The sequence below is a fragment of the Mesoplodon densirostris genome, chromosome 9, assembly GCF_025265405.1.
Source record: "Mesoplodon densirostris isolate mMesDen1 chromosome 9, mMesDen1 primary haplotype, whole genome shotgun sequence".
In the NCBI taxonomy this organism is placed as follows: Eukaryota; Metazoa; Chordata; class Mammalia; order Artiodactyla; family Ziphiidae; genus Mesoplodon; species Mesoplodon densirostris.
Genome location: NC_082669.1, coordinates 15,473,446 through 15,496,303, shown reverse-complemented (window position 1 = coordinate 15,496,303; position 22,858 = coordinate 15,473,446). Strand labels below are relative to the sequence as shown.

The 22,858-nt window shown below is 39.7% G+C and overlaps 1 protein-coding gene across 2 annotated transcripts in view; it reads left to right on the top strand.

Moving 5' to 3' along the window:
- Positions 1–22,858, top strand: part of RELN (reelin) — a 527,861-nt gene that overhangs the window by 454,045 nt on the left and 50,958 nt on the right. For both annotated transcript variants that reach the window (XM_060107639.1, XM_060107638.1), the window contains exons 39-46: positions 928–1,099; positions 1,201–1,303; positions 4,347–4,576; positions 9,567–9,787; positions 11,399–11,546; positions 13,809–14,067; positions 14,926–15,175; positions 19,137–19,305. In XM_060107639.1, the coding sequence (XP_059963622.1) occupies positions 928–1,099; positions 1,201–1,303; positions 4,347–4,576; positions 9,567–9,787; positions 11,399–11,546; positions 13,809–14,067; positions 14,926–15,175; positions 19,137–19,305 (1,552 nt within the window). The remainder of the gene's footprint in view (positions 1–927; positions 1,100–1,200; positions 1,304–4,346; positions 4,577–9,566; positions 9,788–11,398; positions 11,547–13,808; positions 14,068–14,925; positions 15,176–19,136; positions 19,306–22,858) is intronic.

Sequence of the window (22,858 nt, the reverse complement as noted above, 5' to 3'; positions counted from 1 at the left end):
GAGAGGTACATGTGGCTTCATTTAAATCATCAGGTTGTTTCTACAGGCTCCTGTTTACAGATCCTTTTTTATATTTTGTAAGAATTCTACTAAAAGTAGGAATCAGTGAAAAAGCGTCCTTGAGGAACCTTGTTTCTGCTTGGTATGGTCTTATCACCTTGTTTCCAGTTCAATCCAAACAATGCTTTACAAAAGCACTGAGCTCACCCTTCTTATCTAATATCTTCCTTAAACACCCTGCCTAAGTCGCTGAGTCAAATTCTCTGACAGCCTAGGGAGTGATTTTCCTAGTTTTCTAATGTTCCCACATATCTTCAACTAAACATACAAGTTTTGAAACACTTTAAGGGGAAAATAAAGTATTATATAACACAGAATATTTTCTTCCATGTAGTTTTTAGCACCTAAAGAAAATTGTGCATCAAGCCAGTGTTACAATGGCCATGATCCTTCAGCCTGAAGGAAGCATGATTCTAAGTCATGGGTTGACTCTAAAAAGTCCTGAGTTAACTCCGAGAATAGACTAGTTAGTGTAACTCAGTACTAAATCCACAGGCTGACCACCCATCCTCACAGATTCTGGTATCTTACAGAGTCCCCTAAACCGTGAAAGCATAACTCAAAGCCCACTCTTGTGGTGGAGGGTCCGTAGCACCGCTGTGATGGAAAGGACAGCAGACTCTTACCAGCCTTCTGAAATTAGTGCAGCTGCTCCATGCAATGTCAATTTAATAGCACTGAAACTTCATTTTTTCACACTTTAATCAGTGTAAACACAGTTACCTAGTTTGTGCTGCTGTGTCTAGAAGGCATCTGTTTAACTGGTTGTTACTGAGTTCCTTCTGTCCTTTACTTTCTTCCAATGAGCAAAAATGTCCGTCTGATTTTCACCATTGAAAAAACTTGCTTTATCCAAAAATGCCTTAGGTAAGAAAGAAGAAATCTGGATTGTTGATGACTTCATCATCGATGGAAATAATTTAAACAACCCTGTGATGCTTCTAGATACTTTTGACTTTGGGCCCAGAGAAGACAATTGGTTTTTCTACCCTGGTGGTAACATTGGCCTTTATTGCCCATATTCTTCCAAAGGAGCACCGTAAGTACTTAATTGAGAAGGTAAAAATAAAACCCCTGCTCTATACAGGTCACAATGATCTTTTGCCTAAATGGATTCCTTGTTGTTTTCTTGTATAACAGCGAGGAAGATTCAGCTATGGTGTTTGTTTCAAATGAAGTTGGTGAGCATTCCATTACCACTCGTGACCTGAATGTGAATGAGAACACCATCATACAATTTGAGGTACTTGATTTTGTTCTATTAAAAATGCTTTAAATTTTATCTTGAACAAAAGCTAGGAAAGAGGAGGAAAATCTCAGATGATATCATGCATGATGACTTTCCATTTTTGTGCAAGGACAAAAGAGATTTTACATCATAATTCACTTTTACTAGCAGAACCAATTGTCCTACTAAGGTTTATTTCTGAATTTTGGTCCTTTATTTATGACATAATCTCCTCACCTACTACAATGGGAAATTGTCAAAATAGATTATTTCAAACATTATAAAAATGAAAAGGACCATACTATTCTAGTATTATTATAGTCACAATTTTTATATATTACTTAGGATCCAGGTCAATGTAACTATACCATGCCAGCACATTTATATAATATTTATCATGGTGTCATGAATTTTATAGATAAAATAATACTTTACTGTTTCTTATAATTTCTGGGTATTTCATTAATATTCACGGACTCCTTATATTTTTTCAAGACAGCAAACTAATAATGTATAAAAGAAAAACGTTTATATATTTCAAAAGCTTAGATAAAATCAGCAGAACCAAAGGTACATTGTGCTAGGGTTCTATAGTATTAACTTTTTTTTTTGGCCATGCCACATGGCATGAGGGATCTTAGTTCCCCAGACAGGGATAGAACCCATGCCCCCTGCAGTGGTAGCATGGAGTCCTAACCACTGGACTGCCAGGGAATTCCCATTAACTTTTTTTTTTCTTTTTCTTGTTTAATTTAATTTTTATTTCTTATCGGAATAAATTTGATTACAATGTTGTGTTTGTTCTAGGTGTACAGAATCTGGTTCATTCATACGTATACATATATCTAATCAGGTTTAGACTCTTTCCCATGTTGGTCATTAACAGAGCATTGAGTAGACCTCCCTTGGCATCCAGTAGGTCCTTCTTGATTATATATTTTATATGAATTATTAAATGCATGTTAACCCCAACATCCTAATTTTTCCATTCCTTTCATCTTTTTCTAAGTCTGTATGGGCCTTTCTCTGTGGAAATATGTTCATGGGTATCAATTTTTAGATAACACTAGTAAATGATATCATCGGATATTTGTCTTTCTTTTTCTGACTTACTTTACGTAGTATGATTATCTCTAGGCTCATCTGTGGTGCTGCAAATGGCATTGTTTCATCTTTTCCATGGCTAATATTCCATTGTGTACATGGACCACTTCTTCTTTGTCCATTCATCTGTAGATGGACATTTTGGTTGCATCCATGTCTGGCTATTGTAAATATCGCTGCAGTGCACGTTTGGGTGCCTGTGTCTTTCTGAATTCTGGTCTTCTTGGGTTATAGGCCCATTAATGGTTCGGCAGGATCATATGGTAGCTCAATTGTTACCTTTTAAAGGCAACTTCATTCTGTTCTGATTAGTGGCTGTTACCAGTTTACATCCCAGCAACAGCATAGGAGGGTACCCATTCTCGGAAACCCATTCAGCATTTATTGTTTGCAGACATTTTTTTCTGATGGCAATTCAGGCTAGTGTGAGGTGATACCTTTTTGTAGTTTATATTTGCATGTCCCTAATAATTCTTGATGTTGAACATTTTTTCATGTCTCACGTGGTTGTAGGTAGCAGGCCTCAGTTCCTTGCCACATGGATCTCTCCTTAGGGCTGCTTGAGTGTCCTCATGACATGGCAGCTGGCTTAACCCAGGATGAGTGATCCGGCCCGTGGTCCCCAGGACTGTTGCGGCTTCGGCTGCTGAGGCCCCTCCAGAGCCGGCAGCCTCAGTGAGGCCGCCCTCCCCTCAGGCTCCAGGGCAGTTCAGTGACGGCGGAGTGAAGAGACCCCGAGCCAGGAGTTCCAGCTCTGCGGAAACGCGGGCTCCATTCTGGGCACAGGGGGTGGGACCGCTGTGCCCCGAGGCCTTCCGGGAGGGCCCCATTAACTTTTGAAGATACTTGTTTCATAGCTGAAATCTATACCAACCATTGGACAGTGCCTAATTTCATCAACAAAAATCTTGAATATTTGCTCTAGATTAACTGTCTGCATCCTCTAAATTAGAGTTGTTTCTTTCATCTTAAAGTCAGAGACCAAATGATGCCTTAGTGGAGAAATTATTCTCTATCTATTTTAAGCTTTCTGTTATATTTTCTGATTTTATTTTAAGTTACTTATATAACCTTCTGTTATGTTTTCTAACACTTATGCTTTAAATGTTAATAAAAAGTAATCCCTGTGGCTCTTTCAAGAGTTCTGTTATCAGAAGAATCTAGGTAGAGAAAAATGCCTATAGCTGAAAAGTTTATCAAATGTCAATAGTTTACTCATGAGAAGGTAAGAGGAGTAAGTTCAACAACAACAAATATTGTATAAATATATCTGGTTGCTCTGACAGCAAGAAAATGTTGACCCCAGTTGGAAGTGGGAAAATTTTTTCATAGGAAGAATCACATACTTTATTTAAGTTTTAGTTTAATTCACTTGAAAGTGTGAAAAAGGAATGGAGTGGTTATTTCCCTAATAGTTAAAAAGGTCTTTCTGAGAATATTCTCCCTATGCCAGGGAAATAGTGACAATAATTGTATTTTGTTCTAAGACTGAAAACATACTGAAGATTCTCTATGTGCAGAACTTTGGGGATTATTTGAAGGTATCACAAGAAGGAAAGTAGAAGGTCTTCTTTCCCTCCAGCAGTCTGAATAAAAGCTAACGGTTAGAATTAGGGAAGCAGTCTTTTCATTACGATTTGCTTGGCTTGGCAGTGAAAGTGGGCTAAAGGTAAAATATGGAATTCCCTGCCAACCTCTGCCTTATTCACTTCCTAGCTTTTTATAAAATGAGGGAAAGTAAATTTTTCATGAGGCCCTTTGAGGTTCTTTATGAAAAAGTATTATTTAAAAGTAATATGCAGTATTACTCAGGCAAAACAGAATTTCATGGTGTTAAGTATTTCAGCAAGACAGTTCCCAGGAAAATGGACTCTCGAGAAAATCATGAAGTGGTGAATCATTTCAAGGCTGGTTGCTCTGAGGTAATTTGTTTCATTTTTTCTTCTTCACCAAGATCAATGTTGGATGCTCAACTGATAGCTCCTCTGCTGATCCAGTCAGACTGGAATTTTCCAGGGACTTTGGGGCGACCTGGCACCTGCTGCTCCCCCTCTGCTACCACAGCAGCAGCCATGTCAGCTCTTTGTGCTCCACGGAGCACCACCCAAGCAGCACCTACTACGCGGGGACCACCCAGGGCTGGAGGAGGGAGGTTGTGCACTTTGGGAAGCTGCACCTTTGTGGGTAAGGACCTGCTGCTTTGCACCATGTTCTTCTCATTTCACAGTTTTCTCCATGATGTCATGGTTGCCTTGCCACTTTATCAGGGAAATTTTCACTTTACATTTCTTCCTCAGTTCTCCACTGAAAGTAGATCAGTGGATGTTTAAAACATACGAACTGCACTGACATACTACTAATTCATAGTTTGAAGATAGATTTAAAGGAGCACACCCTGGGCAGCACCCCCTCCTGGGGTTCATATCCCCATGGGTCTTTATTAGATCAATTAGGAAGCAACAGAAATATGGTTTTCCCCTAGTGTTATAATCCGTCTCCCTTCTGCCCCCTACCGCACAATATAAATGCAGTTAGAATTTTTACTTTCGAACATCTGCCTAAGTCTTTCGTGCAAGGAGAGGGCACATATGGAGGATGGAAGCCCACAGAATATTCCAGGTGTCTCATAAAAAAAAATTTGTTAGCGCTCTTTCCCCAGGCATTTCTACTTTTTCAACCTTTCTCAACATTCTTGTTACATATATTTGACTCTTCTGTTGAAAAGCTATTTGGAGATAAAGGACTTCAATTCCAATAGGAATGAAAAGTATAGTTCAAAAAAATAAAACTAACAGTATAAGTGAACAAAGAGAGGAAGTCAGCAAAGCAGTCTGCCTCAGAATTTGTCTTTACTCTCAGAATAAAAACTTAAGGGTAGGGGCTTCCCTGGTGGTGCAGTGGTTGAGAGTCCGCCTGCTGATGCAGGGGACACGGGTTCGTGTCCTGGTCCGGGAAGATCCCACATGCCGCGGAGCGGCTGGGCCCGTGAGCCATGGCCACTGAGCCTGTGCGTCACAAAAAAAAAAAAAAAAAAAAAAAACAACCCTTAAGGGTATGCCAAAAAAAGAAGGAAGTACTAATATCATACTTTCAAATGGAGGTAGATTTACATTCCTGATGTGAAACTCGGCATAATTAGAAGTCTTGAGTCTTAAAGCAAAACTACTAACACCTAGTACTTTTCCAAAAGGGTGAAAGTGAATCTTCAAAAGTTTTCATTCTCTTTGAACATAAATCCATTCACTCCTCATCATATCATTAGCGAATTTTTTTTTTTTTTTTTTGCGGTACGCGGGCCTCTCACTGTTGTGGCCTCTCCCGTTGCGGAGCGCAGGCTCCGGACGCGCAGGCTCAGCGGCCATGGCTCACGGGCCCAGCCGCTCCGCGGCACGTAGGATCCTCTGGGCCCGGGGTATGAACCCGTGTCCCCTGCATCGGCAGGCGGACCCCCAACCACTGCACCACCAGGGAATCCCTTCTCCTCAAGATTCTTTAGAAGTGACAGCTGAGGAGGCAAGGAGAATCTCTGAAGACCAGGAATAAATAGAGCTGTAGACTCAGCCAGCACAACTGGAAAGCTGCTATTGGGGTGTTCGGGGGTGGGGTGTGAACTTGTCTATAGCAGAATTGAGCAGGGGGAAATAGCTGAGGAAAAACTTTTTATCCAAAATCAGTTGTGTTATTTAAGATCATATGTTGCGAGAAATATAAAGAGGCTTACCGAAAAAGTGGAAGAACTTATTAGAAAAATACTGGGGAAGAGCATGGACTTCACTCAGGAGGTTTGGGGACATCAGCAAAAGGAGTTCGTGATCCTCCTTTTTATCATGCTATATTAACATCAGTCAGCAAACTCCAGCTCTCATTTTCTGGAACTCTTAATTCTACATTTCTAGAAAAGAAAATCTGAGCAAATCAGCTACAGCCAGAAGGCCAAGCGTTGCAACAGAAACATAAATGCCAAAAATCTGTGCTTATGGGCAGTGCAGTCAGGGGAAAATGGCTGGATAAACAATCACTTCGGCTCCTTTGACCAATACCCATGATCATTATGGTACTGTGAAAAGCTCCAGGTTTCCTTTTTAGTGGACCACTAATTTCTTCCAGTTGCTCAGCTAAGAATTAGATTAAATAGAAAACAACCCTAAAGATAGGGTGAAGGCCATGATTTTAGATTGTCTTCACAACTGAGACTTGCTTCCGCAAGTTCCCACATGAAAATAATCCGATTTAAAGGCGTATGATATACAGTCACTGCCAACCAGAGGTACTAACTGAAGCTACCCACCCCAGGACAGTGCTCCAGGATCATGGAGCCTGCATCATTACCAGTTGGCTTTGTCCACCAGGCTGTGCTTACACTGAAGGCATGGAGATGTAATTTGAACAAGAGAAATGCAGACATCTGTATTTTCACTGACTGGTATATTGGGAGTCAGTTTAAAATATACCTCCTCTAATTATAAAGGTACAGAACTTAAACCATCATGTTATTTACATTCCATGTGATTTTCATTTCTATGAAAGGAAAGCAAATCTGTTAAGGAGGCATGCCCACTCTCACAGTGGTGTAAACCTACCTTTCAAACTGCCTTCAACTGCTTCTGCAAAGAGAAGAATTTGCCTTAGAAGTGTTGTCTAGTCCTTGTTTCAGGAAAACAATTAGCACTCTTCTTAAGACCCACACAGGCATGAATTGCTGGAAGGCAAAAGTTAAATTTTCTCCAACTCAGTGAACCATTCCTTGGTTTGTATTCAGCATGGTACATAATAATGGCACAAGTGCTACATGCTAAAAAAAATATATTACCCGTGTTTAAATTGCCTTTTTCTGTGCACTCACAGAACACTAGGTACCAAAAAACTATACTAAATGTTTCAGGTGCAGAAATGGCTGTTTCTTGCCTTTACATATAGTCAATTCACATTTGAAGCATAAGAATTGAGCTTCCATCGAATTTTATTCACATCACCCTTGTGTCTTTTTCATTTAGAGTCTTTTTGTCTTTAAAACTTGCTAATTGCTTTTGCTTTATGCAATTTCATAATGAGTCACCCAAAACCCCTATTTAATGAAAACACTGCTGTGTGCTTGAAATTTTAAGTTTACATAAAAAAAAACAGATTCTTTTGAATACCACTGGCTTGGGAGAACAGATGCTGACATTCACCAGGGAGGGTGGCAGTGAGAAATTTTCAAAATAAGATTTCAGCAGACTGGGAACCACAGTGAAATCAGACCCTTCAGTCCATTTATCATAGTGCCTGCAGTTTCTATGTCAAGGCAGGTGAACAATAATAAATATCCAACCAAGGTGGTTCATTTGTATTCAGAACATTTGAATAAATAAGAAGTTCAAACAAAATCGACGTAGGCTTTGTTCAAAGGAAAACTCCAGCCGTTTCCCTCAGCTCAGCAGACCGAAAGTTCAAAAGGTAGGAAGTGCTTCTTGCCAAGACTAAACTCTGACAAGTATTAGAAAATAAAAGTTAATTATGAACTGGCATTTTGGGGGCAGCTTAACATAGTTGGAGTCTTGATATAAACAATGAAATTAGGGTTAAAATTATATGTGGGAACTTGACTCCATCTGCTTTACTATCTGCTAAACTTTAGAAGTCTAGTAAATGCTTCTAATACTGACTTCTAATTCCTGTTTCTCAAATAAAAAGAACTACTCTGAATTTGGTTTCTATATAATTGAAGATTGGATAGATTCACAGGGTACAAATATGAGTGCACATGCCATCTCTATATCTAGCTCCTCTGAAATAAAGTCTATTTTCTTTGAACTGAGTGTTGAGTATAATAAAATATACTCAACTATTTCTGACCTGCTACCTAAATATGTAGATTATTTCTAAGGAGCTAACTTATCATCAGCAACATGATAGGACAATCATCTTTCAGGTAAAAAGGAAAACTGTGTTTCATTTAAAAAGAAATTAAGAAATAAGAGACATTGAACTAAAAATAAATCTGACCTTGTCACTCCTCTCTTTAAAATAATCTTTTGGGACTTTCTGTGGCCAATAGGATAAAATCCAAAACACCCTAGTTTGGCTTTTAAGGCTTTCCATAACAAATGACATTCAAGAAACATTAATTGAGCATCTGCTATGTGTGAAACACTGTACTGGGCACCGTAAAAGGGTGCAAAAAAGAAAGAGGTATGAGCATTGGCCTCTAGGAGCTCTAACCAATGAGGCAAATAGGTGTGCTTCTAAATACCTCCAGCTGTGATAACTATAATAATGGAAATTCCATCAAAATTATGGAAGAGAGAGAAATTAAAGGATGAGTTATTTACCATATGATCCAGCAAATTCACTATGATTCTACAAAAAAAATTGAAAACAGGTATTCAAAGAAATACTTGTACACAAATATTCACAGAAGCACTATTCACAATAGCCAAAAGGTGGAAACAAAACAAATGTCCATCAACTGATGAATGGATAAATAAAGTTGATATCGCCATACAATTGAATATTATTCAGTCATAAAAAAGGATGAAATTCCTATACTTGCTACAACATGGATAAACCCTGAAAACATTAGGATAACTGACTAAAACCAGACATTAAAGCTCATATAGCATATGATTCCATTTATATGGAATATCCAGAATAGGTAAATCCACAGAGACAGGAAGCAGGTTAGTGGTTGCCAGGGGCTGGGTGTAGGGGAGAATACTTAATGGGCACAGGGTTTCCTTTGGGGTGATGAAAGTGTCTTAGAACTTGATAGAGGTGAGAGCTGGCTAACACTGTGGAGGTACTAAACACCACCAAATTGTACACTTTAAATGGTTAATTATTACTTTTATACTTTGTGAATTTTACCTCCATTAAAAAAAGATTAGTTATGTAGAACATAGACAGTATTTAATGGAAAAATCATTACCAAGAAAAGTCAATATTGAAAAAGGTGGAAGCTTAAGTGGAATTTTGACATAGTGATAGGATTGGAAAGGGCTTATAGAAAGCAGGAACTTTATTGGCAAAATCCTGGAGTTTGAGGAATGGAGTTTATGGTCCTGAAATGTTGAATCATGTTTTGTACTTCTTGAGTGTGGTGCAGAGGTAGTAACTGCCCCTGCTCATTGATCAGATGTGCTTACTTAGATTAATGTGTTGATTAGACTTTGAAGGGCTTGTATCTCTTTTCCAGATCTGTGCGTTTCAGATGGTACCAAGGATTTTATCCTGCTGGCTCTCAGCCAGTGACATGGGCCATTGATAATGTTTATATCGGTCCCCAATGTGAAGAGATGTGTAACGGACACGGGAGTTGTATCAATGGAACCAAGTGTATATGTGATCCTGGCTACTCAGGTCCAACCTGTAAAATAAGCACCAAAAATCCTGATTTTCTCAAGGATGATTTTGAAGGTAATTTCTTCATATAAAATCTATGTAGCTTTGTGAAAGAACTTATACATTAAGCACAATTTGTAATGTAGAAGTAATCATTAAGTTCTACTCTGATATTTCATTATTTATCATTACGTTTGGGACCACCCAAGCCTTCATTTAGTTCTGAATTTCATAGGGTTCCATTCTTGAAACAATGGTCAGTGAGAGTGAACAAGACCATAATTGAGAAGAACTAAGGCTAGTTTAGCCATTTTTTTCTATCACATGTAATTTCTGATCAATGATAATTTTGGAAAATGTCTATAGAGGGTTAATCTTGGGTAGGAGGAGCAAGTTTCCAGAAATATAAATTCTTGTCATTGCTTTATCACCAACTCATTATGCAGCCTTTTGTCACTTTATGCACCTCAGTTATACCTAGAATCTAATGTCATTATGTATGAAGATATGTGACAAAGTAGAAAAATGTATGTGCTCTAATGATTGAAATTATTCATAGTTAATTGTATATCCATTGGATATGCTTTCTGATAATACTGGAAAAACATTCTCACAAGAGAAAGTCTTAAATAAATGTAATAGCTATCTCTGTTAGGATAGTAGGATTAAAAAATTTTTTCTTTTTCCCAAGTTGTCTGTAAATTTTTTATAATATATCTATGGTTTTAAGATATATTTTAGAATTAGGTTTAGGTATATCAATACTATGGAATATTATTCAGCCATAAAAAAGGAATGAAATACTGATACATACTATAATATAGATGAACCTTGAAAACATTATACTAAGAGAAAGAAGTCAGACACAAAAGGCCACATGCCATGATTCCATTTTTATGAAACACTCAAAATAGGCAAATCCATAGAGACAGAAAGGAGATTAGTGGTTGCCAGGGGCTGGGTGAGGGTGAAATGGGCAGTAACTGCTTAATGGGTACAAGGTTTTCTTTATGGTGATGAAAAAATTCTGGAGCTAGTTAGCACAACACAACGTGGTTTTACAACATTGTGAATGTACTGAAAGCCATTGAATCGTTAACTTTAAAATAGCAAAAATGGCAAAATTTATGTTATATACATTTTACCACAATCAAAAAAGTAAATTAGATCTAAGGTGAATATCTAAAGAGATTGGCAAGCTGGTTTTGAAAGACATTATTTAATAGGAAATATTAAATTATACTGAAATTTCTCCCATTAAAATTGTGGTTTTTTTAAATATTATATAACACTGGCCTGATACTGTCCTCTCAGTAGCAAGGACACAGTGAAGAGGCCAGGGGAAAGATCTCATTACCCTTTTTTAATTTTGGGCTGAACCACTCTGACTAGCCAGTGTCTTTTTTTGCAGTGCAGAGGAACAGAAGGAGGGAACAATTTGGCTGGACCGTAGATACTCAGGAAAAGCCTCCTCCCTCTGTCACGTGGACCCTTAAATCATACAGCCAACGTGAAACAGTTCAAACAAGCTAAACTGTTGAAGAGACTTCTTATCCCCCAAATATATGGCTTCAATATTCATGACTTCATATTTTAAAACTGCACAAAGCACTTACTATATTCCTTTAAAAAATAATATGACTGTATTTGGGGTCATAGGTAAACCACATTTTCCACTTTTTTCAGGTCAGCTAGAATCTGATAGATTCTTATTAATGAGTGGTGGAAAGCCATCTCGGAAGTGTGGAATCCTTTCCAGTGGAAACAACCTCTTTTTCAATGAAGATGGCTTACGCATGTTGATGACACGAGATCTGGATTTATCACATGCTAGGTAATCATTTTTAAATGCTGTTGAAGAGCCACCTTGTAATATAAAGTAGCAGAACATAATCAAATCTGAAAGAAACAGAGATCTCAAGGACAAGGCCTTCCATTGTAAATGCTGAGCTTCTCTCTTGTCAAAGACTCCATTAAGACACAATTTATATAATTTCCATTCTAAAACTGAGAGAGATTTGAACAATAACTGGATCAGAAATGAAACGCAGCTAAATGGACAGAGGTTTATACCTGGTCTTCTACATGGTGGCTGACCAGGAAATGACAACGTTTAACTCACTTTAACTTCAAGAAAGTAATGTTACATCTTCTTTATCCACCTTCTACAGAATACTTTTCATTAGCACTTGGACTATGTAGAAGTTATTTACCATTCTTAGGAGAAAGCTTAATTGAAATACAATACATCCACAAATTATTCAGTTAATTTTATATCCATTAGCAATTTAAGAACATCTAAAGTGTAGCCTTATTGTTTATAAGCATTTCTTTCCAATGATTTGCTCATACATTCAAAGCACTCATTTTCTAAATTGAGCACAGTCACTCAGAAACAAACATTTTAAACTGGCTCAGAGGATTATGTCCTGTCAAGATGTGTATCCCTTGATCATTTGATGAGCCAAAAACTTAGCCAGTAAAATAGAAAATACAGTTTAACATGTATAAAATGGAACCCTGACCTACTTTTGCCAGTGAACAAAGAAATCATGTTTCATCTTTTGAAACATTTCAGAGTATCTTAACATACACTGTGACATATTTATCCTCTTCTTCCTCCTAAGTCTTTCATTTATTGAATTATAAATTTGATCGTGCTTCATAGAAAATACAACTCTTATCTATGAGATAATAATTTTACAGTTATAGAAAGCAAGATTTTATTTATCTCCATCCTATTTTAATACATGTAGTTTGTTTCTCTTTATTTAAGATTTATCATTGGCAGCTGAGTTCTCTAATTTAGAAATTATTAGATTTTTCCAAATAATTCGAACATGGTTTATCTATAAATTAATATAAACATTTTCCCAGTACAAGTAGACAATGTGCTAAAAGTGTTTCTCTGTAAATGATTATTGTTTTTATAGATATAAACTTCACAAGGCACTAACCATGTATTTTTGTCATTAATCCAATGTTAAAAGCTCCATTATTTATCTCATCTCAGTAGCATGCTGTGTAAGATTTGCATATATTGACCTCCATATAAAATCCCAATTTTCTCAGGGTTATGAGGTAAGTGAATGCCCAGTTAGTGGGGATGGGGGAGGGGAGGAACCCATGAAGAGTGCATGACTTTATATATGGAACTGCTAACTTTTATTGCAAGCCCCAATATATTTCATATGTTTGACATGCATCCATAATTGGGTATGTGTGTTGGGTTGCACATGAAATTCATTCTGCATTACCAGCTAGCACAGCGGCCAGACCAGGCACCAGCAGCTCGCCTGCCAAAGGTAACATGTGAGCTGGTTTTCACTGGCACCCCAGCTGGTTGCTGCCGCTCTGTCCACCTCCCTGCCAGCTGGGAAGACTGCCACTGGCTCACTGCCACAGTTCTCGAGGGCCAGTGTCATCCATCCCAGACCCAGCAACAGTCAGAGCCTGGCACAGCCCACCACCACCACCACCCCACTCTCATGCTCTCCTGCCCCCCGCACAAAAGACAGAAAAGAGGCTCAGGTTTGACACACCTCTTTCAAAAGATGCCTGGCCTTTCACAGAGAGGTGCTACAACTGGTGAATTTCAATGTGTCTCACAAAACCAACAATATGAGATCTGGAAAACTACTGGTAAAACCAGGGAATGGATCATTTTGCCAATAAACGGCATAAACTACATTGATTACATTCTTTCAGTTTCGGATACTAAGGACAAGGATACGAATTTATCTTGAATAGATAGCAATACACACTCCCAAACTTGGACAGCCTTTGGACCCCTCCCATCTTCTTACAGAAGAGCAAGAGGGTGCAGTGAATGCTCACTTCCCTCAGACTCTCCCCTCTGGAGGGGTGCTAAATATAAATATGGGTACAGAGTAGCCTTTTTCAGACTTACATTTTATTAACCCCCTTTCACATTAAAAAGGGAAGTCAGGCTTTGAAACAGTTGCTTCAGACGTTCGTTAAATCATGATATTCATTAAAGCTGTACATTCCCCCTATTATCCTGTGCACTTGTCTTTTGTCAATGGTGTGAATTTTCACTCAAGTAAAAGTCTACAGTAGATTTTACTCGTATCAGATTTGTGCAGTTCTTCATGAGACTGGGATGTGGTAAAGGTGTTCCAGACCCCAGGAGCCAACCTGTGCTTCTACAATATTCTCTCAATGGTGGCCTCTCGTGGAGTCTCCTTCAAGAGTTCCTTTTCAGCAACTCCAGCAACGTGGGCAGGTACATAGCCCTGGAGATACCTTTGAAAGCCCGTTCTGCTTCTACACGTCTCCGCTGGTGGCAACCATCTGAAAATGGGCACTTCTACAGTCCCTGGGTAATCGACCAGGTCAGTCCCTTCAGGATTAACTGTTACAATGTTGTCACTTGAGCTAAATATGACTTTAGAAAGCGGTGAGTCCAACCCCTCGCTCAGTAGAGGAAGCCCAGTACCCACAGTTGGGTGACTTACCCAAGGGCACATGGCTAGATTAGATGTGGCATTTAGGTTCCTTTCCTTTTCTATTCCTTCAACTGCCTGAACCTATAAAAACAAACGACGCAACAGAAGGCCCAGGTTCTGCTCATAGAGGATTCTGCCATATGGATAGAGGGACCTTATCCAGCGTGATACAAGGCTATAATTCTCTGAAAAGGAAAATGTGCAAATTAGCATTGGTGCCACATGCAGTAGTTGCCCAATCCTCTTTCGTAGCCTTTAAAGAAAAAATAAGTAAATCTCTCTAACATCCTTATGGGCAGTTCTAAAGGATCTTCATACATAATAATATGCATATCAAATAGAACTCAAAGAACCTGTTAACAAATGGTAGAATCCATGCAAAGAATTGGAACTGAAATGCCTTAGGGTACAACTGTCCTTAAATAGAAATTTTACATGGAAAATAATGTAAGCCAAACATTGCGTTCCCAGCTTGGGTACGTGTAGTTTCCAAAGGCACAATTTGGCCCATGAAGGCTGTGAATGGTTTTGTCAGTCTTTCGATTTGTTTCTGTAGCTTTTTGCCAGGTGGGCAAGCAGACCACATAAACAGGAGCATTCTGAAAGGCCCTCTAACATTATGCTTGCTGTATCATGCCAGTTCCGAGCGATCTGACAGATAAAAACAAACAAACAAAAAGAAATGAACTTTCTCCTATCTCGAAAACAAATTGAAAAGTTGTTTTTTTAAAAAATATATTTCAGATTCTTATTGGGGGAAATATTTCTGGTAATACAGTCTTGGAGGATGATTTCACAACTCTGGACAGTAGGAAATGGCTGCTTCACCCCGGAGGCACCAAGATGCCTGTGTGTGGCTCTACTGGTGATGCCCTAGTCTTCATCGAAAAGGCCAGCACCCGTTATGTGGTCACCACAGACATTGCTGTGAATGAGGATTCATTCCTACAGATAGATTTTGCCGCCTCCTGCTCGGTCACAGATTCTTGTTATGGTAAGTATTCCCTTTCCAGGTAGAGGGACAGAGAAGTGTAAATGGGCATCCAAGGCTGCCTCTGTCAAAGGACTATACTACGGGGCCTCCCTGGTGGCGCAGTGGTTGAGAGTCCGCCTGCCGATGCAGGGGATACGGGTTCGTGCCCCGGTCTGGGAGGATCCCATATGCCGCGGAGCAGCTGGGCCCGTGAGCCATGGCCGCTGGGCCTGCGCATCCGGAGCCTGTGCTCCGCAACGGGAGAGGCCACAACAGTGAGAGGCCCGCATACCGCAAAAAAAAAAAAAAAAAAAAAAAGGACTATACTACGCCTCCAAGAAGTCTGTAAGTAAAACACAAGTGTGCTTTCAGTCAAAACATAACTGCATTCTTGAAAATGCTGTGTGTAAATTGAGTTTTAGACGTTTATTTTTTAAAGCCTCAGAATGTGAGCTTATTTTTAAGCATATGTCCATGAAGACTTCTTTTTTTATAAACAGTAGCCCCCAATTTATCTCTGTTTATAAATCCAGATTTTTTTAAGTATCATATTTACAGAATAAAGAGTTCTCGTCATATAGAGAATGTCAGAATAAGCAATAGGATTTACACATACATTTGTATTTACATGGGTTTTAATTCATAGGGCTTTAGATTAGCCCAGTTATTGTCTCCTTTCCACCTCCCAGGAATCATGAAATTTTGTTGTTCCTATTTTGTCTGATACTTTCTGCCACTGTGGGTCATAGCATATTCTAAACCACTGTGATTGTGACCAGTTTGCATCTTCTAGGTTATGCATACCTTACACGTGAGCGTGCGCGTGCACACACACACACACACACACACGAGCCTATCTTAGGAGCTCTAAAAACTGACATCTCTGCATACTTGGATGCTTCACTGGAATTTGCAGATCTGTCAGGATTCTGGAGACCTTCTGGTCTTTCACCACCCTGTATCATTATTCTTCCAAGAGATCCAAACTAGAATGTTCACACTAGAATGTTTTAGATTCTTGGGGTCCAAAATCTGGAGAACTTGGTTACTTCCAAGGTCCTGCAAAATCCAGATTTTTCATATTTCTGAATTTAATGGGCAGATCTAAGAAGGAAGCCCAGAAGAACTCTGTCTACTTTAGACTCAATCAGTCAACACTAAACTAGTCAGTAAAGGTGGAACTTGGAAAAGTATAAGGTATACAGCCTGTCTTCACTAGGTACAGTCTAGTTGAGGGGATACTTCAGAAAGTGAGTCCAATAAATGACTAAATCCAGTGCTGTATGGAGTGGTACGAATGCAAAATGTAATGAGAGTTCAGCCGAGGAAGAGATAACCAATGGATGGCCAGTCCAAGAAGTTTGGGAAGATTTCACAAAGAAGCTAAGTCTCAGGTGGGCCTTGATGGTTGGAGTGAATTTGAAGGGTGAATGGGGAAGAGAGGACACCCCAGGCTGGTCTGGCAGCATAAAGCGGGGATTCTCCTGGTCCATGGGTAAACCATGAGCAGACCAGCCGGAACAGACAATATTTGCATCTAATGGAGGAGAGTAGAGTGCTAATTTTGAAAACAGATAGGGACTTTAGGGTCCTAGACACCCACTCCCTCGTTAGCATAGGAAGTCAGCTAGAGACCAGGGAGGTGAGTTATGACATGGTCAGCGTGCAGCAGAACCAGGACTGAAACTCTGCCTTCATAAGCCCAGTCACATGTGCTTTCTTCTGTAGGATGGGTAAACCTCTTGAAAAGATGGAACTGAATAAAAAAATGAAAGAGGAAAGTGGCCAAGAAGAGTTGGCAGCAAATTAAGAAGGGCACTAAAAGGCAGGCACAGGAATTTGTGCTAGACAAGGTCATGAATAAGAGGGCACAGGGCTTCTCTGGTGGCACAGTGGTTGAGAGTCCGCCTGCCGATGCAGGGGACACGGGTTCGTGCCCCAGTCCAGGAAGATCCCACATGCCGCGGAGCAGCTGGGCCCGTGAGCCATGGCCACTGAGACTGCGCGTCCGGAGCCTGTGCTCCGCAACGGGAGAGGCCACAACAGTGAGAGGCCCACATACCGCAAAATAAACAAAAAGAGGGCACAAGTGCAGGGGAGTGGCATGGTGGGTTTTAGGGAGATTAGCCCAGGAGCCAATGAAGGTAGGTAGAGAAGAATCCCAACAAAAAAGTGTCAGTGGTTGTCTCTGTAGGAAGTGATGAAAACCTGAGTTACATGGCATGAAGAGAAAGGGCATGGATAAAACTAGTATGAGACACTGCAAACCAAAAGGAAAGAAGCAGCAAACCTCAAAACCAGGTGACATGTTGAACATAGAGGGTAAAGAAGAAAGGAGTAAAATTTCTAAAATAATTTCTAAATTTTGAACCCAGAAAACTAGTGCAAAAGCATTGTCACTGATAACATTTGGTAGTTAAGAAGAGGTGTTTATTTATGAGGGAAAATGATGAGTCTTTCTCTAGTTTGGTGAAAACAGTTTCAAGTGGTGGTATCCTTTAGTGCGGAGGGCTTGCAGTGTAGAAAGCAGGAACTTTGTCTATACTGTGCATCACGGTATGCCAGCATCCAGGACAATGCCAGGCTGAATAAATATTTGCTGAATGAATAAAATCAATTTTGAGATGTAAAATTGGGAGATTTGGGCACAGAGATAACAGTTGAAGCCCAAGGAAGATAGGTGTAGAATAGAAGGCCAGAAATGGAGTCTGGAAAGATGCCCATAGCTGGGCTAGTTAGCACAGAAGACAGAGGGAAATAAGACAGGAGATACAGAATAATGTCCTCCAAAAGAAAGCAAAGTTTCAAGAACCAGGGAGTCATCAATAGTGTCCAAGGCTGTAGGGAGGGCAAGAACAATGAAGACTGAGACAGGCCATTGTATTTAACTAGAAAAGGCCACCAGGAACCTTAGGCTACCAGGACCAGTGAGTGGTCCCACGCTGGCTGCATGGGAGAATCCCCTGGGGAACTTAAAAGCTCCCAACACTTGGCCTGCCCCAGAAGAGTGAAATCCCAATCTCTGCAGGTGGGACTTTGGCATCAGTAGTTTCTAAAGGTACCCAGGTGATTTCAGTGTGCAGCCAAGACTGAGTATCATGGTCTTAGGCAGTTTCAGTAGGGAGGTATGGGCTGAAGTAGTTTATAAAGTCTTAAGAAGGGACCAGAGAGAGAAATATAAAACATAGCGTATAGGTTGAATGTTTTTGGAAGAAGAGAAAGGGAAGAAAGAAATCTCTTTCCATAAGACCCACAGCCTGACTGCCTGCTTTGGCACAAACTACATGGCCTTCAGCTCCCTCTTCATGCTTGTCTGATTTCCCAGTATATTCCATAACACAACAAAGCAGGATATATAAGCAAAAGAGATTTGTCAGTTTCTTAGGAGTTTCACCTGTACCAGAGAAAGTTTGGCATAAGTTGGTCAGGATCTCTATAGAATGCTTAAATTTTGAGAAGGCTGCTCAATATTTTTAACTATTTAAAAAGTAGTCATTATAACATATGGTTACTACGTTCTGTATTTGTATGTTAACCTTTAAATAAACAGACCAAATATAGTTATTATAATACATAAATTATATCTAATTTATATAATGTATTTATACAATATATATCCTATAACTATGAGATTAAATAATAAATATATATAAATTATAACTATTATTATTATTGCTTTAACTGCATGTGAAGCAATAGATTTGTTAGAATTGTTCTGAAAATTTCACAATATAAGAAGTGATTCAGGAAAAGTTACTTTATGTTTCACTTGATCATATCCCCTTAACAGAAAAATTATTTTAATATGGAAAGTTAAAAATAATCACTAGTAATATACAGAGGAAAAAATAAAACCAGGAAATACATTTGGGGAAAATCAAATGATATTTGATTGGAATCAAAACATATGAAAACATAAGTAATTATGGTTCCTGGATCTGCAGATATGTATTTCTAACCAGAATAATGCATCCTGTTTCAGCTATTGAGTTGGAATACTCAGTAGACCTTGGATTGTCATGGCACCCATTGGTAAGGGACTGTCTGCCTACCAATGTTGAATGCAATCGCTATCACCTGCAGCGGATCCTGGTATCAGATACTTTCAACAAATGGACCAGAATTACTCTGCCTCTCCCACCTTACACCAGGTATGGATGTTTCTGCGTGTAGTGAACCCGAATGTGATATAATTTGGCATGTCCAATTTCAGCACAGTAAGTTTAAATGAGTTACATGAGATTTTGTTACTTGTTGATGATATTGCCATGCATGAATTATTAAAGCGACCTTAATACGTAAAACAGAAACCAGTTTTTGTGGTGACATTGTTCTGTGTTTTCCCTAAATCCAGGCCTTTTCTGACTTTTAACTCTGATATTTTTTTAAATGGCATATGAAAGGAAACAGTGGCCAGCTCACTGAGCTTCTCCAACTTAAGTCACTATGCCAAGAACAAGTCTTAATGGATTTAAATGGAGTCTATTTTCTGTCAGTCAGACTACTGTAAATATAGCAGTGAGTGGTATCATATAAACGGATGTAGCATATAAATGTGTATTAAAATTACTGTCTGCTTTTGAAATTGTATTTTGAACAGTATCTTGAGAATTATCACCTGGAACGTTCTTTTATGTGAAAAACAATTGTAAATGCTCCTTCACTGTGTCTTTAAGAAATGACAGTGTCTTAATAAAACTGCCTGGTAGATGCTGGTAGAGAAGTTAAGTCTAAACTATCTGTGTATTTGCGCTCCTGCTTGAGTAAAGCAGAGAACTCACCTTGCCTAGTGGGATAGTGTTACATGCCTCTCTCTCTTTTCACCATCTTTTTCACCATCTAAGTAGAAAATGGTAATCAGTTGCTGCCGTTAAGAAAGAAGCAAAGCCAGCAATGCAGTCTGTGGAACAGGAGTTATAGTTTGGGCTCATTATTGTTCTCTCACCTCCCCACAAATGAAGAATGAATAAATCTTCCTAGCAAAGGATCGTAAAATTCAGCCGTTCATCTAGGGCTTAACTTTTCCTGGGATTATCATAAACGGGGTGGGTTCACTTACTAACAGCCTAGGGCTCCTGTACAATTGCTGGCTGAGGGGTGCAAGACTATATCAACTGTCAGCAGAGTTGCCAGGTTTAAATGAGATACGTGAGATTTTGTTGCTCGTTAAAGGTATTGCCATGCATGAATTATTAAGGCGATCTTAATAAGTAAAATAGAAAAAAAAACTCTATTAAGGTGGTAGTCTTTTAAGTCATTATGAATTCTGTGAATTATTACCCAGCAACTTGGTAGCATGTTCAAACAAACGACATTCTAAGATATGCTCCAGCTCGTCATTATGCCCTTGAGTCTTTTACTCAAGAAAAATAGTTAATCCTCATCTTTTAATCTATCTTTTGTCTCTTACACATACCCATAAAAATGTTGATGCTTTCGAATGATATTTGAAAAATCTGAGGAGCATGCATTTCATCTTATAATCATATTGAAAATATGCAGTTTATTATATTACCCTCAAAGTTCATGTTGTACAATGGTCTTAAAGGCAACACTGCTTTATAACAAGGCCCTTTGGGTAATTCAGAAAGAAATGAGCATGGCTGGAACCCAAGCCAGACCCCCTTCTAACTGTGCTTTGCCATGTGCCAAAGATCATTAGAACAATGTGCCAGACTCAGAGCACTTTGCCTCAAACTGAAGATAGCTGATCTATACTATATCTGCTCTTTCATCCAGTTGCTTTTTAAATGCGGTGCTTCCTTATTCTGAGTTGAACTTACCGCCTTAACATCTGCAAAATCCTGGGACATCAGTATTTATGTCATCTGCCAGGACAGATTGAGGATTTTAGTTTGTAGTTCTTCACTATGAACAAACATGATGCTGACAACTTAAAGCCATGTGCTAAAGAGGAATTAGGAGGCACTGTGACAATGTGCCAATTGTACTTTGTCCACTCACTTATCATGTGACCACAGAGCTAGGCTCCCAGTATTGTTGGCACAGTGGTGGAAACAGTCAACCGAGGTTGGGTGTCCACAAATTGACATCAAACCATTAACCAAACTGAAATGACTAGTAGTCATCAGTAGTGATTATTCATGCATTAAGCCATTTATTAAACAAGTACTTTTTAAGTATTTCATTATTACCTAGGTCCGTGTGAGGGGCTGAACTTAGCCCCGCCTCAAGGAAATTTTAGTCTAGTGCGAGAAAGAGGTATGAACCAGAAATCACTAGTAATCAGAGAAGTAAATATGAAATGCAACTCTGATAAGTGATGGAGGATACTTGCATGGTGCTAAGAGATTATACATCATAGAGAGATTTGTCTTGGTCGAGAAGGTCAAGGAACACTTTCTTGAGAAAATAACTGTAGTGTGATGTGAAGGAAGGATACGAGTTAACTAGGAGAAGAGTAAGGGGAAGAGTGTTCCAGGTAAAGATAACACCCTGTAGTAGGAGGAAGCAGGCATATTTGAGATGCCGATAGAATGGATCAGACACCAAGAGAGAAAGTGGAGTGAGGTGTAAGATGGTGTCAGACCGTGGGGAGTCGGTCTTACTAAAGATTTAGGGATTTGTTGGACTTCGCTGGTGGTGCAGTGGTTAAGAATCCACCTTTCGAGCCCAGGAAGATCCCACATGCCGTGGAGCAGCTAAACCTGTGCGCCACAACTACTGAGCCTGCTCTCTAGAGCCCATGAGGCACAAACAAAGGAAGCCCGCGCACCTAGAGCCCGTGCTCCTCAACAAGAGAAGCCACCACAATAAGAAGCCCGCGCACCACAACAAAGAGTAGACCCCGCTTGCCGCAACTAGAGAAAGCCCATGTGCAGCAATGAAGACCCAACACAGCCAAAAATTAATTAATTAATTTTAAAAAATGATTTAGGGGTTTGTTATGTGGATGCTGGAAGCCTGCTAAAATGCTTGGGGATGGGGAGACATGATCAGATTTGCATTCAGAAAAGCTTATTCTAACTGGAGAACAAATTGGGGAGGATAAGAGTAGATGTAAGGAGGCCCTTAAAGAGACAGTGACTGCTGGTAACTTAGACTAAGATGTGGCAGACATGAAGAGAAGTGAAGAAGTTCAAGAGAAATGGAGGCAATGAAATTGAGCTTAATGACGAAATGCATGTGGGACAGTGAAGGACACGGCAGTGTTGAAGAGGACTCCCTGGTCTCTGAGTTGCAAAACTGAACGGATGCTGGTGCTTTTCATCAGGAAAGCAACAGTGAGACTAAGCACAAGATACATCACACTGTGCTCCAGACATTGCTCTGTTGAAACCTAAATAAATTGGGGTAGATAGAATCATAGTCTCTAATCCTCCCCATTTACACTGGTGAAGTTAGATCTTCGTGAAAGAAAGAAAGGAAGAAAGAAAGAAAAGAAAGGGCCTCCCTGGTGGCGCAGTGGTTGAGAGTCCGCCTGCCGATGCAGGGGATACGGGTTCGCGCCCCGGTCTGGGAGGATCCCATATGCCGCGGAGCGGCTGGGCCCGTGAGCCATGGCCGCTGAGCCTGCGCGTCCGGAGCCTGCGCGTCCGGAGCCTGTGCTCCGCAACGGGGGAGGCCACAACAGTGAGAGGCCCGCATACCAAAAAAAAAAAAAAAAAAAAAAGAAAGAAAAGAAAAAGACCAGAAAGCATTGCAGTTTAGTGGAGGGCTCCCACTTTTCAGCCCTGTGAGCTT